Source organism: Jatropha curcas, chromosome 11 (genome assembly GCF_041381405.1).
Source record: "Jatropha curcas cultivar XTBG-Jc1 chromosome 11, XTBG_Jcur_1.0, whole genome shotgun sequence".
Taxonomy (NCBI): domain Eukaryota; kingdom Viridiplantae; phylum Streptophyta; class Magnoliopsida; order Malpighiales; family Euphorbiaceae; genus Jatropha; species Jatropha curcas.
The window spans coordinates 4,114,368-4,130,150 of record NC_143161.1 but is presented as its reverse complement, the minus strand read 5'-3'; the positions used below and the strand labels follow the sequence as shown (position 1 = coordinate 4,130,150).

Genomic DNA, 15,783 nt, shown 5'->3' with positions numbered 1-15,783 from the left:
AGGTAACATGTTGGGCATATGCTACACAATTATTTCTGTAAAGAAAAAGCCTAATCTAATGAGTAATGACTAATGCCACCTTGACAATATTATTTTCAACAAACCCATCTTCTATTTATTATCAAAAATAAAGACAAAATCTATAAACAAAGATACCCATTTTCATTTTTGGAGTGTGAGAGACAAGTAACATGGAGGAAAAGAAAAAGCAAATACAGAAAAAAAAAACAAATAAATGAAAGTGATTAGAATCATTCTTTTTCTTTTGGATTATCAAAGAGAGATATGACTAAAGGAGGGGATAAAGCCTACACAGGAGCTGCTCAATTTACATGCAAATTACAGTTACACTAAACCCTCTCTCTAACACAACGTTACAACACTTTCTTTCTTTCTTTCCCTCTCTCTCTCTTTCTCTTCACCACCACATATTAAACTAACAACATTGATTAAGGGGAAAAAATAAAAGAAAAAGAAAAACAGCTAAAAGCTAAAACATCAATTAGTAGAGAGAACTAACACACCTAAAAAATTATAAAGAATAATAAAAAAAGAAAAACTCTTTCTTCTTGTCTCTGTCTAAATTCCGTCCCATCAGCCGGCGAGAGGAGCTACTGCCGGCTTAACCTTTGGCGGTCTACCTCTTCCTCTTTTGACACCTTTTGCCTGAGATGGAGAAACCGTAACCGGAGCTGGAGCACCTGCCGGCTTAGCCTTCTTAGGTGGACGTCCACGTGGCCTTCCACTACCCGTGGGGCTTTTCTTCTTAGGTGAAGCTACTGGAGCAAATGGGTCTCTTGGCTTCGGTGGGCGACCACGTGGTCTGGGTGGTGATATTACGGTTCCAGGAGGGAGTGGCACTTTAGGCTTAGGTGGGCGGCCGCGACCTCTCTTAGGTGGAGCGTTTGGGTCAGGCTTCATGTAGTTGTTTTTTACCATAACGAGCTGGCCGCTTTGCTTCATCTTGTTCAGGTGGTGAGAAAGCAGCGTAGTGTGCGCAGCCGGTAGATCGGGGTAAATAGTCTCGATTTGTTTCGAAATCGCTGACTTGTTGGAGCCGTTCTTGTCGTTCAAAGCCTCGATCGCTTGCATAATTAGCTAAAAAACAAAGAAATTTAAGTTTTATTAAACCCTAAACACAAAATTAAATGGAATTAAACAAGAAAATAAAAAGACATTGTCATGGTGAGTAAAATAATACCTCAGGATACTGAGGAATAGTGGAGGACTGTTGCTGTGGCTGTTGTGGTTGGGTTTGCTGTTGTTCTTGAAGGACTGAAGCAGGAGGATGAAAAGGCGGAGGTTGTGAATTAGAAAATTCTTCGGTGGTAGCCATGAAAGTTTGAAAATTTTTTCAACAAAATGAGGGAAAGTGAAAGACAGTATAAGGTAGCGAACTGTTTTGAATGGAGAGAAGAGTGGTAGTAAAGGGGAGGATTTAAAAGGGCAGGTTTTTCTCGAGGATCGGATCGAAAAGCAAAAGGAGACGAGGTTGAGAAGTTGAAGAAGGATCCAACGGTTAGGGGATTGTAATTTCGGGTGAGGATCTAATGGTTGATGTTTTCTACTAACCAAAGCACACGGATTGATGACGTGGATAAGAACTTGCTTCGGGATTTTAATATTTGAAATGCTAATTTACGATGTTGTCCCGGTTTTTGAATTCTTTGCCTTATCACGAGCGTTTCAAAAACATTTTTTTTGGCTTTTATTGGGTGTGATGTTATAGCCTGCGCGCTTTCATACGTTGCAAATTCTAATTGGGTCGAGGAAAAGATTGATAACTGAGAATCGGCCAATAGGGCACTGACACGGCATGACTATCACGTGAGATTGAGTTATCCGAAAATTTTTTATATTTTAAGACAGTGATCAGCATCCAAGTGCGGAAAGTGGGGTCCGCTTTAAGACCGAGTTGCTCGAGAGAGAAATGTTTCTCTGCTTTTACATTGTACGTGTTGCCTAGGTAGAGAACCTGAGGGAATCGAAGGTGTTGTTGGTCAGATTGTCGTTTTGTATGTGAAACCATAATCGCACTAATAGTGAAGAATCCATGCACTTTCGGTTACTGATATTATTAATTCGTAATTAAAAATTGTAAATTTAAATAAAATTCAATTAATAAAGCCAACATAAAATTGTGAACAAGATATCAATTTTTGAATTTTAATTACTCATCCTACTGTGCAGGTTGCTTACAGGGAATTCATGCTTCTTAAAAAAGAATGGGAAATGAGTAGAAATAATTTCAGATTTCTTACCATGATTTCAAAGTATTTTAACAATAAATTTCATTAAATGAACCTAATTGAAAATAAAATTTATCTGTTCAAATCCTAAAGTTCTAAAGTTGAAGTGTTTGTAATTTTCAAAGAATTACTCTGTCCGTTCCATTAGATTTAATATTTCTTAATTTTTCACAAAAATTAAAAAAATAATTCTTGCAATAAAATAATATACTATTTTAATTTTCTGAAAATATCATCTAAATAAAAAAAAAGATGTCAGAAATTGTCAAATTTAACATAACAGAGCCCATAACAGATTTCAAATCCAATTTTTGTCTTTCTTTTTTTTTTTAATTTGTATTCTAGCTATTCTAATTGTTTGCTGTGCAATTGAAATGTTCGATCTTAACTACAAATTAGTTATGCAAACCTGAGAAATTAGACATTAAAGCCAAAATTTGTGATTGCATTTCCCCTATCAATAACTTCCAAGAAGAAGAGAGGTTCAAGAGCATCTTGTACATATTCACTAATTTCCAATTAAACATTTACACACTACAATAATAAATTTAATACACCTATATCATACAAAGAACAGTAAAAAATGTCTACTGAATTAAGCTCAGCTTTCCATGGGACGTTTCCCATGAGGATCTAATCTTGGGCTAGTATGAGTTGTAGTAGATGCTGTAGCAGTATTGGCATTTGAGCTTGAATCATACGTCCGTGAATCAAAATCACCAGATGTTCCAGCAGTCGAAGACATTCCAGGTGGTCTCCGAGATCTTCTATATCTGGAACCAGGCACTCCAGGCCTAGTCGGTTCTTCTAGGCTGCCAGGTTTCTTTGACAACAGGATGACTACGCGTCGCATGTCTGGCCGTAAATTTGGATCACTTTGTGTGCATAGTAGCCCTATATGAATGCACAGTTTTACTTGTTCAGCAACTGCTGATGATGCTAATGTAGGATCCATAATCTCCAGACTTCTATCTTTTTTATGGAGCTTATATGCCTGCACCAGCAATAAAATCATTTTTAAAACCCAAGTGTAGGGCCAGGCCAATGCACCAAAAACAGCAATATGTACACTTATAAAGGAGCTCTACAAAGTACTAGTAGAATCCAAAAGATACATAAATTTGTAAGCTGTCCATGTCTCTATAACACATTAGATTGTCTTTGATACCCATTTCTAAGAACAAGGACTTCGATCTTGTGCCATTTAAATCAACACTTTCCTACATACCTTCCACCACATTGTACGGCATCATGGAGTTAGCATACAAGAAATTATCTCTCTTTCAATTATCCATTATTTACTATATATCTATATATATATATATTTTATTTGAAAAGAGTGTTTCATGACTTCCATCATCTCCCATTTTTGACTTTCTTGATTTGATTTTGACTTTTTCTTTTTGAATACTACTTCTGACTAGCTGAAGCATGCAGATTCTGATGATTAATTTCCTTTTACCAGTTTCATATGAATAGGCAAATCTCTCTCTCTCTCTCTCTCTCAAAACAAGGGCCTAAGATAACTATATAAGTCAATACGTCTACAAACCGAAATTTGATTGGACCACAGCAAAAGCTTTTCCTTTGTCATTAAAGTAGGTAAACAAAATACAAGAACCAAAAAAATAAGGCAAACAAAATATCAGAAATGATCTCTAATCAAAGCATATTTAATCAGTCTTACCCAATCAAGTAGATTTTGAGCATCAAGTGATTGATTAAATGTTGAATTCCTCTGGCCACTGACGAGCTCCAGAACCACAACCCCAAAGCTAAATACATCTGCCTTCTTTGATAAATGCCCATGCATGACATACTCTGGGGCCATGTACCCACTGTTACAAATTATAAGGACATGTGTTATATTGACTTTCCAACTTTTTACCAAGTACTTGGATCGTATCATACTGTAGTTCTAGAGAAACAAAAAATTTATGGTAGAGTACTGGTTGAAAACATACTTTGTACCAGCCACTCGGGTGTGTACATGTGTTTGATCTTCGGGGAAGAGGCGGGCCATGCCAAAATCAGCAATCTTAGGAATCCACTTATCATCAAGCAAGATATTACTAGCTTTGATGTCCCGGTGGATGATGCAATTGTGTGAATCCTCGTGAAGGTAAAGCAATCCCCGTGCAATGCCTGTTATTATATCATGTCTCTGCTTCCAATCAAGTTGCTCCCTTTTATTGGATTCTGCATCAGAATCATCACTGTAACCATTTTGTAGAGACAACTAGAATGCAAACTTAAAACATAAACAAATAGACAGGTGTCATGAACATCTCATAAGTCCTTTAAACTTCAGTATATCAACATAGTGGTTAGAGATAGGTTGAAACCTAGAGCAGTTGGGAGAACTTTCTTCCATTCTCAGCCTCCAAAACTGTGTTAGAATCTGTAAAAAAAAAGAGGTGAACTTCTGACTACTGGGTTGCTTGGAGCATGAGGCATACAAATTCAAAGAGAAATATTAGTCATGACCTCATAAGTTGACTCTCTCAAGCGGATTGTAAAGGAATGTAGGGAAAATATTTCATTACTTTTAGAAGTAAGTTAATCTCAAATAAACATTATAAAAGGAAAATCTCAAGCAAACATCATATAGAAGTAAGTTAAAAAAAGCTACAACTAAATGTGGAATTTTTGTATATTCCAAGATACTTATCAGCTCGCCTCTCTATTGCCAATCTTGTTACCAATTTAGATCAGAAATGTGCCAAAATTTGGTGGCATGTGTCTCTCAATATATAAGTTTTCTATTATTTCATCAAAGCAAAGCAAGCATCATTTTAAGTTTTTTTTTTTTTTTAATTATTTAGAAACAGAATGCACAACTGATAACATCTGTTCATTACACAGCTGCCCCTCCTTTATTTTCTTTATTTTTCGTATTAGGTTAAATGTCAAGAGTTTTGAGGATATGTATACAATTATAAATCAATTTTAAATCTATTAATATCAATTATCTGCAGCCACCTCCAAGTTAGGTGATTGTCTCCAAATAATTCATTTCAATTGATCATTCATGCTTGTTGGTATAATTTGTTTACTCAACTAAGCCAAGCAATATATTCTCAAAGTAGCATTTGCAGAAATTCGCTAAAAATAAGGTAGACAATAAAGAAAAAATTTCCATCATTTCAGTCCAGACAGGTTAATCAATCAAATTGATTAGCGAAATGAATGATATGGCACTTGAAACAACCTCTAAAACAATAAAACAAACTTGGTCACAAGTTAAAACAAGAAATGAACACTCTCTGATATTCAACAGTTCTAGAATACCAGACAAAAAAAAATTTAAAAACCTTGATACTACACATTGGGAAAAATCCAAGTGTTACATGGTTATTATCATGAGCCTAAACGAAAGCATTTGAAAATAAAAATTATGTGCAAAGACTAATGGACTGGCGGATTGTCCTGATTTTGGGGGCAAACAAGAAACACCCAACTCCTTAATTAAGTTAAAAGATTAGCAAAAATACAAATAAATATATGAATGAACTTGGAACTTAAACATATTGATGCTATTTGATGGAACTTCATTCAGTTAATCCACATTAGTAATATAAGGATCACGAACATGAATAAAGAGATAAGGCTCTGCTACTTACTGAAGAGGAACTTGTCAAGGCTCTCATTAGCGACATATTCATATACCAGTAGCTTCTCTGTTCCATGAGTGCAATAACCTAACAAATTTACAACATTCCTGTGTTGGACACGTGCCAAGAGCTTAGCCTCATTCGTGAACTCTTTCTTCCCTTGATTTGAGCTATGGGACAACTTCTTAACTGCAATCTCTCTCCCATCATCTAACCTTCCCTATTTAAAACATTCCACAAGTTAGAAGAAGTTCTTCTTCCCTTTTTTGGTTACCAAGAAATTTTATATATCAACATTGGCATCTTCGAGATTCAGGAATAAAGCAAAGGAGAAATTTTTTTTACAACTTTTTTGTTAGAAAATATCTATGCCATTTTTCTTTTTTATTTTATTTTATACATATTTAAACATATTCATAAAAATGCCAAGGACACTACATCCGAAAACCATGAAACATTGTTAAATTCTATTGATTGGGAAAAAAAAAAAAAAGGAAAGAAATAAACAACGATGTTGAAAACAGAATCATCAATTATTTCCATACATTTGATAAACAATACCAATAAAAAACCATCAATTCTTGAAAACAAAACCCCAAAAACTCATAAAATCTTGTTCAATTCTATACACCAAATCTCAAAGTAAGCAAACAGAATTTCATCAATTCACCCAATTAAAGAGAGATGTTTACCCTATAGACAGGTCCAAATCCCCCTTCACCAAGCTTGTGAGTTGGGTGAAAATCTTTGGTGGCAAAAGCTAAGGTATCATATGCAAACTGCTTCTGTTCCTGAGCAGCAATCTTGTCCAAGTCCTCTTCAGCTTGGCCTTCTGGTTATATCAAAAACATACATCAAGAAAGAACATGCATAAAAATCATAAATTTAGTCAATTATGCAGTAGATCACAACAAAAGAAAAATAAAAAAGAAAAGGAACTGTGTTTCTCTAGTTACCTTTGCCTGAACCAAACTTGAAAGGCTTTATCAGATTCTGAAAGAACTTCTTCGACTTTGTCATAGTTTTCAAGTTCCAATGAAAACTAGGCCCATGGGAAAGTAACAGAAAATATGAGTGAAATTTTTTATTTTGATTTCTGGGAAACTTTGAGTTCCAGGGATTTGGTGGGAATTGAATAAAAATTCTTGTGATTTGTTCTTCTTAGACGCTTTTGATTAGAGGTTTTCTTGTTTGTGTTCGTAATGAGAAAAAACGCATGTCATATCTGTACTCTGTACGAAAACGAACGTGTTGACCTCCGACTGCCAAACCGGGATTTTATGTTATCGATTTTAAAAAAGAAATGTCAAAATTGAAAATCAAATAAAAAAAAAAGGCTTGTTTTGGTGTGGCGTGCGGTTAAAATATTAGTATAAGTAATCGTTTTTGCCATTTTTCCACAAAATACATTTAAAAAGATAAGAAAAAAAGGAGTAGCAAGGAATTACATTTTTCATCCTTTACAATAAAAATAAATATTTAAACATTAAATAATTATTTTAATGATTTTATTAATTAAAATTTTTCACTCAAAAAAATACCAATTAAAATTTTTCATAAATCAAACTTAAATTTGTTTAATTTGTAACTTTTTTTATAAATTGAAAGCTCCAGCACAATTGTGAACTGAGTCTAATTTTAACTTAAACAATTCAATGGCATAGTCAAAGCTTCTTTCGAAAACTTGAAATATTCTAAAGTTGGTAGTAGGAAATATGTATTAATTTTTTATATCAGCACTATATATATATATATATATATTCTCGTAGATCCTCTTTCTTCATAAAAATTTTCTTCTTTTTTTTCTCCGTTTGAACACAGAAATCTAACATATAGATATAGAGACTCATTCCTGTGACAACCCCTCCCATTAATTTCTGATTTTGTTGCCAATTTTATATTTTTTATTAAATAAATTACAAAAATTTATGTCTATTGAGTATAGACTTATGTTATTTATATTTTTATTATTTTTTTATGGTTTATCTCCATCTTGTATGAAGTTTATGATCTCTCTATTTTATGGAATATTTGGTTTGCGTTTATTTTGTATATTTGGACATTTGTGGATTTTTTTTTTAAACTATACGATGATTTTTGTCTTTTAGAGTCTAGTAGTGCGATTTGTTGCTTCACTAGACTTAGTGATTTTCACATCCTTTGTATTCATCATAAATAACTAATTCATGGATGATTAGATCATGTATAAAAGATTCAGGAAATTTATCTAGTCGGATCTATTAATTTTTTCAAGTTTAGCTTTTAATATTTTTTAGGATTTCTTATTAAATCAATGAATAATTATTATTTTTAGTTATAATTGTTTTGTTATATGTTTAATTTTTAGAAGAGAGGTCATGTCCTCCATATATCATTTATATTGATTTGAAATTTTTAACCGGGCCTAATATATTATTAGAAAATATATATCCCCATATATTATTTTGCTTGACCTCTGAAAATTGATAGTACATATTTGTGAAATTACAAGATGGTCCCAGCTAAAATGTTAGAGGAAACTTCATAGTTGATGGAACCTTTTTTTTTTTTTTTTTTTTTACGGAAATTTGATGGAACTTGTTATTGAGTAATTATTATTGGTTGGAAATTCTTATTTGACATTCTTTTTTTGCAATTAATTTTGAATATATATTTTCTTCTCAAAGTAAAAAAAAAAAAAATTCCATAAGAATTGATTTTGAAATTTTGTTTACTGTTCATATTAAGAGAATTATTAACTTGTAGTAGACTATGAATTCCAATTGCCTATAAAAACATTTTATAGAAAATTCTTTCTATTCAAACACTTAATTAAATAGAGTTTTATTGGTCGTCTTTGTGATTTGTAAATACGGTTTATGTTGTCTTTCAAAATATAAAGTTTTATTGAAAGATTAAATATTAATATATTAATGTTATTTATATTAATATTTAATTAATAACAAGTAGTTTGACTATTATATTTTGTTAATAAAAAAATATATTAAATAAGTGTAAAATAATAAATTTCAAATATTATTCACGGGTGCAGTTAATATTATCCATTATGTATTACAAGTCCATTTGACTCAAAGTTCAAGAGGGCATGGAATTGTCAATGCTATTGCTATGCATTTGTACAATAAGAAGCTTGATCATGGAGCCCAGACACCAAAAAGAGGAAAACGATGTGTCAATAGAAAATGTAAATGCGTATAGTACAGTTTCTAGTTTTTGTTTTGAACCATAGAAATTTAAAAGGGATGTCAATGTTAATAGCTGTTTTTTTTAAAATAAAAATTATATTTATGTTTGCAAATTTTTATATCAAGAGTATGCAATTTTTTATTGTATGTTAAAATTAAAACAAATAGTTCTACATATAAAAATTATATTTAATATTTTAATATAGAATTATGTATTTACATACTAAAAAGACTAGTACATTTAACATATTAATGCAAAATATACTTGTACCAATTTTATTTTTTACAGAAAATTTAATTTATACATAAATAATATAATTATAGTATTTAATATTTAAATTTATTATAGAAAAAAGCTCATTTAACGCGGCATTGCAATTTACAGGAAACAGCCTGGCGGGCTTATATGATGCTGATAGATCCATCATTTTCCATACATGGATTAGTATTCAAAATCAAAATATTAGCACCTTTCTACCATTTTATAGGTTTGTGTATCCCTTTCTTTGAACAACCTCCTGTTCAAAATCAAAATCAAAATTTCTGTTCTGCGTCAATTTTCAAAATTCTTTTTCAATTTTTGAAATTTATCTAAAACTGCGTACTTGTAACTGTAAGTGCAGATTGGGTCGCGAGTTTCACTTCTTCTGTATTGGAATGAAATTTCATGCTTTTGATAGTTGTCGCAATGGTGTTCTTCCTTGGTTAACTCATGATATTACAGACATAATTTATCCTGGTGTTGAATGGTTAAATATGTGGCAGGTAAAGCCTGTCTCACTCAGAGAACAAGTCCAAGAATTGGAAATGAACTACGTAACTAGAATTAAGAATCTAAATTACTCATTAATCTTTTGACATTCCAACTAGTTTGAGTTAATTTGGTCTTAATACGCAATTGAAAGTTGGGTAACATGGGACATGTTAGGATCATAAATTCTTACAAAACCATAATGAAACCCATCAAACCTTCATTCATTTTAATTAATCAATCTTTTCGAGCTCCGCCGAAAGTTGGTAACCAATATTTGCTCACACAGATAATTTCAATATCCCCATCTTTTTTTCTGAAAGAAAAAAGAAGGAAAGGCTGCATTTCAGAATGTAATGCACCACGTGGAGAGAATATTATCATTAGGTGTTTAGTGGGTTAATTACCGAAATTAATTAATATTAATAAGGTTTTATAACAATTTATTTTAATTTAATTCTGACATCATATATTGACATTCCAACTTACTATCTCTTTTAGTAAGGAGTAAATCTTTATGCTTCTAAGAGCTAAACATGTTAATAGCATCAAACTTAAACATGGAGAAACCAATAGCTTTCAATAATGTAGATAGGTAGTTAGGTGCAAAGCTTTAATATTTGTTTTTAACTTTTTATATATAAAAAAAGAACATGATTTTCATAATCTAGAGTTGGGATGCAATATTAGAAATGAGATATAAATTATAAATGCAACTCTTACAGCCATTGATGGATATTGAGAAAAAGAAGAAGAAGAAGAAGAAAATCCTTTGCTGCTTTGTTGTTAAGCATTGATACATGCATGTGATTTGCGAATGTAATTGCACCTCACATAATTTTCTCGACGTATACAATTTTATTTTCACGTTCAGAAGAATAATATTTAGATAAAATATTTTCAATGGTGATGATTATATTTAAAATTTTTAACTCTAGAGTAATCTAATTGCCATTATATAAAGAAATTTTGATTATATACCGGATATTATGAAATTGCAAGTTTAAATTTCAGCGAACTTTTTATAAATAAAAAAGAAGAAATAGAATTATATATACACGCGATGTGTTGTACTCTTGTTATTCCAATCCTAGCACATGAATCATTTAAAAAGGAGGTAGGAATTTATAAAGTTTACATTAACAAATTATGAGGCAGCTCAGACCAGCTGCAGCTCCCCCCTAAAGTATAATTTGCAAGTCTTTTTGTTTTTAGTAATTAGTAGGCTGTTAAGTTTGTTGGTTTGTACCTACCTACCAACAGTTATTTTATGCTTAAAGCAACATTAAATGAGAAAGCAATGTTCCTTCTTATTACATTATCGGTTTTCTTTTTAAAAAATTTAATTTTATATATATATACAAAGGCAACTACAAAATAAAATTAACAAACACTCACTTTTTTTTATGTACTTTACAAGTGGATACATGTAGTATACAAGTAACTCAACCTTGCCCCCCCTCAAATAATAAACAATCCACCAAATTAAGAAATGATGCAAAGATGAGAAAGAAAAAGAAGGGTTACTTACCCTTTCTTTTGCCTTCTCATAAGTGTTTTAAGAAAAAGAAAGAGAAAAAAAAAAAAGAACAAAAAGAGTGTTCTAATAATCCTAATTGTCTAAATAAACTAATGCTTCTATGTACCTGGCACTGGAATCTTGATTGGGGCTCTCCAGCTTTGCAAGCCAGGCTCTTCCTCACAACATACAAATGACAGCTTGGCTTCTTTTCACTAGCCTACACACACATACACTCACCATCTTCCTTTCCCTCAAAAAGATGATGGCAAGCTGACTCAACTTAACCCACCAAAAATCTGGGCTTACTTGGACAAAGAGAAGAAAGTTAAAGAAAAAACAAAATTGAAAAATAGGCAGACTTTCATATCTTGAATTCCACCAAGACCACCCAACAGACCGTAGCAGAAGCCTCCCTCTCCATCAAGAGACTTCCCCATATGAAATATTTTGGCTGAAAATATTTGGCAATTGCATTTGCATTTGGTCTTTGTATCATTTAAACAACAAAGCCAGTGCTGTTCCAGCTACAATTTTGCAGCTGTTTGAATCATCTTCCATAATGAAATCTGCATTAACCAAACATAAATTGGATCAATAAATGTAGTTTTGGTTTAACAATATAGACTAGGATTATAAACTGAAGGCACAACAAATTAATTACCTGTTATGTTCTTTGACATGTTTGAGCACATTGTCATTATAGAGCACCATCCCCCATGTTCCTTACGCGAAGCTCCACATTTCTCAGATCGCGAAGATGATGTAAAATTTCTTGCAGAAGCTCTATCCCTTTATCTCCTTTCCTCAAAGAGGTTATACTATGCTTAAGAAACTCTCTATCTGCCTCAAGTGCTTGTAGCCTTTCATAGACATGATCCACTTCCTCCTCAATTGAAAGTTTCTTGTTTTCTATGTTGAATTTATTGATTGATTTCAGCAAAGCAACAGAATCAACTACTTCTGCATGCCCATTTAACATCCCATCTTCAGTTTCTGCATCAATGGCATCAAAAAGTGGAAGAAGTTTCTTTGGCTTTGTACCAATTATTTTTCTTTCTTGATGAAGTTTTCCATTCATTTCCTTGTAATGACCATTTGCAACTCCATTTACTTCACTGCTATGATCCAAATTCTCATTGTAGCCATTGCCATTCTCTTCATAAAAATACTCAATTGGTTTTATGTCTTCGAAATGCTCTTCTTCTTCATCACTAAGTGTAAAAAGCTTCTCCTCCAAAACCTTGAGTTGCTCCAGAATGGATAACCTCTCCTCTTCAAAATTAGCCAATTCCAAATAAAGAACTTCGTCAACAGGGGTGTTCTGGTTACTACTTTCTTGATGGTTATCAAAACCATCTTCTTCTTTCACTTCATGGTTCAAATCAACAGATAATCCATCACTATCCTCAGCATTGCTACAAGAAGCCGAAGAAGTTCCGCTCCTTGTGCTACTTTCTTTCCTTCTTTTCAACATCATCAATTTCTCTTTTGCCTCGTAATCTTGTACCTTCTTTCGATACACTTCCAGCTCTTTTTCTAACTCTGCCTTCTCTTTCTCCCTCTTTACCATAAGTTCATTCAAAAGCTGCACAGCTTCCTGATCATACTCTGATTGCTCTTCCATCATTCTCTGATATTGCAGAGCTTCCATCTGCATTGCAGCCTTTTCTTCTTGAAGCCTGTTTATCATTGCCATTGTCTGGTTAGCAGCCACTGCAGAAGCACTTCTCTCTTCTTCTAATTCTGCATACAAAGCATTTAAAGCCTTTCTTTCAGCTCTCAAGGCTGACTTCAACTTCTCAACAGTCAAAACTCCGTCGCTTGCTTCTATATCACTGATAACACTTCCATCTAAAGACTCTTCTGTCCCAGATTCTCTTCTTTCAAGAAGTAGCAGTTTCTTGTGCAAATGATGGAGACTATCAACAGAAGTTGGCGTATCAGGAATCTTATCTTCCTCGATATCATTGCTTTCTGAACACAATGACAAATGAGTGTTTATCACTGGTTCGCTTGTCTCAACATTTATGGTCCTAAGTTCTACTACATCATCTTCATCTTGCTTAGAACCTAATGCAATGAATTAATTCATTTTAACTCATCAATTCAAAATTCCATATGCATTTACAGTCAGTAAAAAGAATGGTGTATGAGAAATTAAGGCTCACCGTGATCATCATAGGCACAATAATCAGCATTGCTATTTGAAGTGTTTTCTGGTACGCACAAACATGAAGGAAAACTTTCTTGTGTTTGAAAATCCTCAACAGGTTCATGATCAGGAATCTCTGTCCCTATTGATACATCTGCTTCAATATCATCACCTTGCATTTGAAGTCCTTCTTCAGACACTACACATACCAACAAAAGTAATTAAAGATTATATATCGAAATTTCAAAAAGAAGCACTGCGAAAAGTTAGCTCAAATTAAATCAAACAATCACCTTGACTGTTATCTGATTCCATTTCTTCTCCTGCTATCTCTAAACGTTCTTGAACATCATAACCATTGCCATTAGGGGTTCGTGGCGGTTGAGCATTGCCAACTAGTTCTAAGTCCTCTTTCACCAGTTCAAAGTCAGCTTGTACTCCTAAGGAACTCTCATTTTCGTTAAACTCCCATGAGTCAACCATATTTTCCTCCTCACTCTCCTGAATGGGAAGCAATGGCACTTTCTCATCAAAACTGGTCCTTTCTTCCACAACCAAATGATATTGTGTCCCCACATGCTTATCAAACTCCAAAACAAAATCCTCATTGCCACAATTTTCCTCCTCTTCTTTTTGCTTCTCCGTCGGACTAGAACCCATCAAACCAATTGGAATCAAATCGAAATCTTCTTGATCAATGTAGAACTCTAAATGCTGAGGTTGCATATTTTCACCAGAAATATCTTTATCGCAACCTTCTTGAACCATCGGTGCCTGATTAATAGAGGGGTATTCCACTGACACATTTAAATCATCCTTGTTGACTGATTCTTGCTCTTTTTCTACGAATGATTCGCTTTCATCAGAAACCATTTCCTTACAATCAAAACTAGAAACAAAACATGAAAAATTCTCCTCTGTCTTTTTCTCTCTGTTTTCATCCTCTACTCCACTGTTTTTATCAATCCCCTGTTTTTCTCTGTTTTCATCAATCCCCTGTTCTAACCCACATCGATCACAAACAAACCCTGATTTTTTTTCTTCTTCATCAATTTTATCATCAAATTCCTCTTCCAAAATAAAAATTCCTTTCTGGGTATTATCTGAATCTCTCCAGAAAGACTTAATCACATAATTATCTCCTTGTTTTTCTTCCAAGCTAACACCACAACAAGAACACTTGGAAATAGCCTCATGATTTTCACTTACCTTATCACCACTAGAACAATCTTGGATCACTCCAAGTTTCTTCATCCATGGAAAAAAAGCAAACTTGGTGGATAATTCGCCATGATTAGAGGAAGAGCAATCCTCACACATAACTTGCGATTCAGCTAGTTTTCGATGATTTGAACAATAACCCAATTTCGAAATTTCTGTGGCATGATCTTCACAAACAAGAGATCTATAAGAATTTTGAAACTTAGCTGGCTCAAATAAGTGATCAAGCCTAGAACACCAAAGACAGGGCCTTTTAAGTCCAAAATAATCAGCGAACTTGATTATCAAATAAGAAAACAGAGAATTTAGGAGAAGAAGAACGATCAAAATCCATTCAAGCATTGCATATACTAAAATAAGAGTAAGTTTGTTGGTTTTTCTATGTAGCATGGTGGCAAACTTGTTGGCAGCCATGGATGGTTGCTATTTACAGGGAAAGAAAGACAGAGTGTGTTTACGAGAAAATATCAAAAGAAAGTATTAACTTTACTCAATATGAGAGAGAGAACAGGGAAGCAGAGATAGAAGAATGTCAGGAACAGAGTGTTAATAGATGAGAAGGTGAAGAAATGTTTTCAATGAGAGAGAGAGAGAGAGAGAGAGAGAGAGAGAGGGAGGGAGCGTGAAGAAGAATAGAAGCAGTAGATGGAAGAAGGAGAAGTGACTTGTTTATTGGACTTGAAAAGGTTATTTGAATAGGAATGACAGCCAAACGAGACTTACATGTTAAATGGAGATGGGGATTTTTTTTTTTTTAATATAATTGAGTCAATGAAAATTAAAGAATGTCTTTTGGGACCAAAAATTATATATATATATATTTTTTTTTCCTCTTAATTATCATATCATGCTTTTGACAGAATCAAGTAACCAATTAACATTGATCATACTGTAGAGACGGACAGATTTATTTTCTTAGCAAATGTTAGTTTGTTGCCATTTTATGTTTTATACTGCATAAAATCGTATGCATAATATATTGCACTACGTGATATTTATAGATCGATCTCTCTATGTTATAGAGAGTAATTCTTTAATTCCAGTCAAAAAAAAAAATCTTTATTTTGACAAAAGAATTATATATATTAA

At 33.0% G+C, this 15,783-nt stretch overlaps 3 protein-coding genes across 4 annotated transcripts; all 3 read right to left on the bottom strand.

Annotated features, from left to right (window-relative positions):
* Positions 1 to 242: 242 nt before the first annotated feature.
* Positions 243 to 1,452, bottom strand: LOC105634092 (HMG-Y-related protein B). Its single transcript, XM_012216876.4, has 2 exons — positions 1,202 to 1,452; positions 243 to 1,098 (listed from the first exon to the last, which is right to left on the bottom strand). The coding sequence occupies exons 1-2, from the start codon at positions 1,334 to 1,336 to the stop codon at positions 595 to 597; spliced, it is 639 nt and encodes a 212-aa protein (XP_012072266.1). The 5' UTR covers positions 1,337 to 1,452; the 3' UTR covers positions 243 to 594.
* Positions 1,453 to 2,666: 1,214 nt separating this feature from the next.
* On the bottom strand, positions 2,667 to 7,120 carry LOC105634091 (Protein kinase superfamily protein). The gene is made up of 6 exons (XM_012216874.4): positions 6,820 to 7,120; positions 6,556 to 6,695; positions 5,873 to 6,083; positions 4,214 to 4,448; positions 3,937 to 4,087; positions 2,667 to 3,243 (listed from the first exon to the last, which is right to left on the bottom strand). Exons 1-6 carry the CDS (start codon positions 6,881 to 6,883, stop codon positions 2,851 to 2,853), a joined length of 1,194 nt encoding a protein of 397 aa, XP_012072264.1. The 5' UTR covers positions 6,884 to 7,120; the 3' UTR covers positions 2,667 to 2,850.
* Positions 7,121 to 11,177: 4,057 nt separating this feature from the next.
* On the bottom strand, positions 11,178 to 15,392 carry LOC105634090 (myosin-binding protein (Protein of unknown function, DUF593)). 2 transcript variants are annotated; one of them, XM_012216872.3, is made up of 4 exons: positions 13,767 to 15,392; positions 13,490 to 13,672; positions 11,983 to 13,391; positions 11,178 to 11,887 (listed from the first exon to the last, which is right to left on the bottom strand). In XM_012216872.3, the coding sequence occupies exons 1-3, from the start codon at positions 15,106 to 15,108 to the stop codon at positions 12,019 to 12,021; spliced, it is 2,898 nt and encodes a 965-aa protein (XP_012072262.1). In that variant the 5' UTR covers positions 15,109 to 15,392; the 3' UTR covers positions 11,178 to 11,887; positions 11,983 to 12,018. The 2 variants fall into 2 exon arrangements, with proteins under 2 accessions (XP_012072262.1, XP_020534944.1); XM_020679285.2 differs by having other exon boundaries at positions 11,983 to 13,295.
* Positions 15,393 to 15,783: the final 391 nt, after the last annotated feature.

What these genes read in the sequence shown, in the direction of transcription:
- LOC105634092 (XM_012216876.4), bottom strand. Translation starts at nt 1,336, where the DNA reads ATGGCTACCACCGAAGAATTTTCTAATTCACAACCTCCGCCTTTTCAT. An exon ending in CTATTCCTCAGTATCCTGAG is followed by an intron (nt 1,099 to 1,201) that starts GTATTATTTTAC and finishes TTTGTTTTTTAG; the next exon opens with CTAATTATGCAAGCGATCGA.
- LOC105634091 (XM_012216874.4), bottom strand. Translation starts at nt 6,883, where the DNA reads ATGACAAAGTCGAAGAAGTTCTTTCAGAATCTGATAAAGCCTTTCAAG. An exon ending in CAAGTTTGGTTCAGGCAAAG is followed by an intron (nt 6,696 to 6,819) that starts GTAACTAGAGAA and finishes TGATATAACCAG; the next exon opens with AAGGCCAAGCTGAAGAGGAC. An exon ending in GATTTGGACCTGTCTATAGG is followed by an intron (nt 6,084 to 6,555) that starts GTAAACATCTCT and finishes TGTTTTAAATAG; the next exon opens with GGAAGGTTAGATGATGGGAG.
- LOC105634090 (XM_012216872.3), bottom strand. Translation starts at nt 15,108, where the DNA reads ATGGCTGCCAACAAGTTTGCCACCATGCTACATAGAAAAACCAACAAA. An exon ending in GGAATCAGATAACAGTCAAG is followed by an intron (nt 13,673 to 13,766) that starts GTGATTGTTTGA and finishes TGGTATGTGTAG; the next exon opens with TGTCTGAAGAAGGACTTCAA. An exon ending in TTGTGCCTATGATGATCACG is followed by an intron (nt 13,392 to 13,489) that starts GTGAGCCTTAAT and finishes TCATTGCATTAG; the next exon opens with GTTCTAAGCAAGATGAAGAT.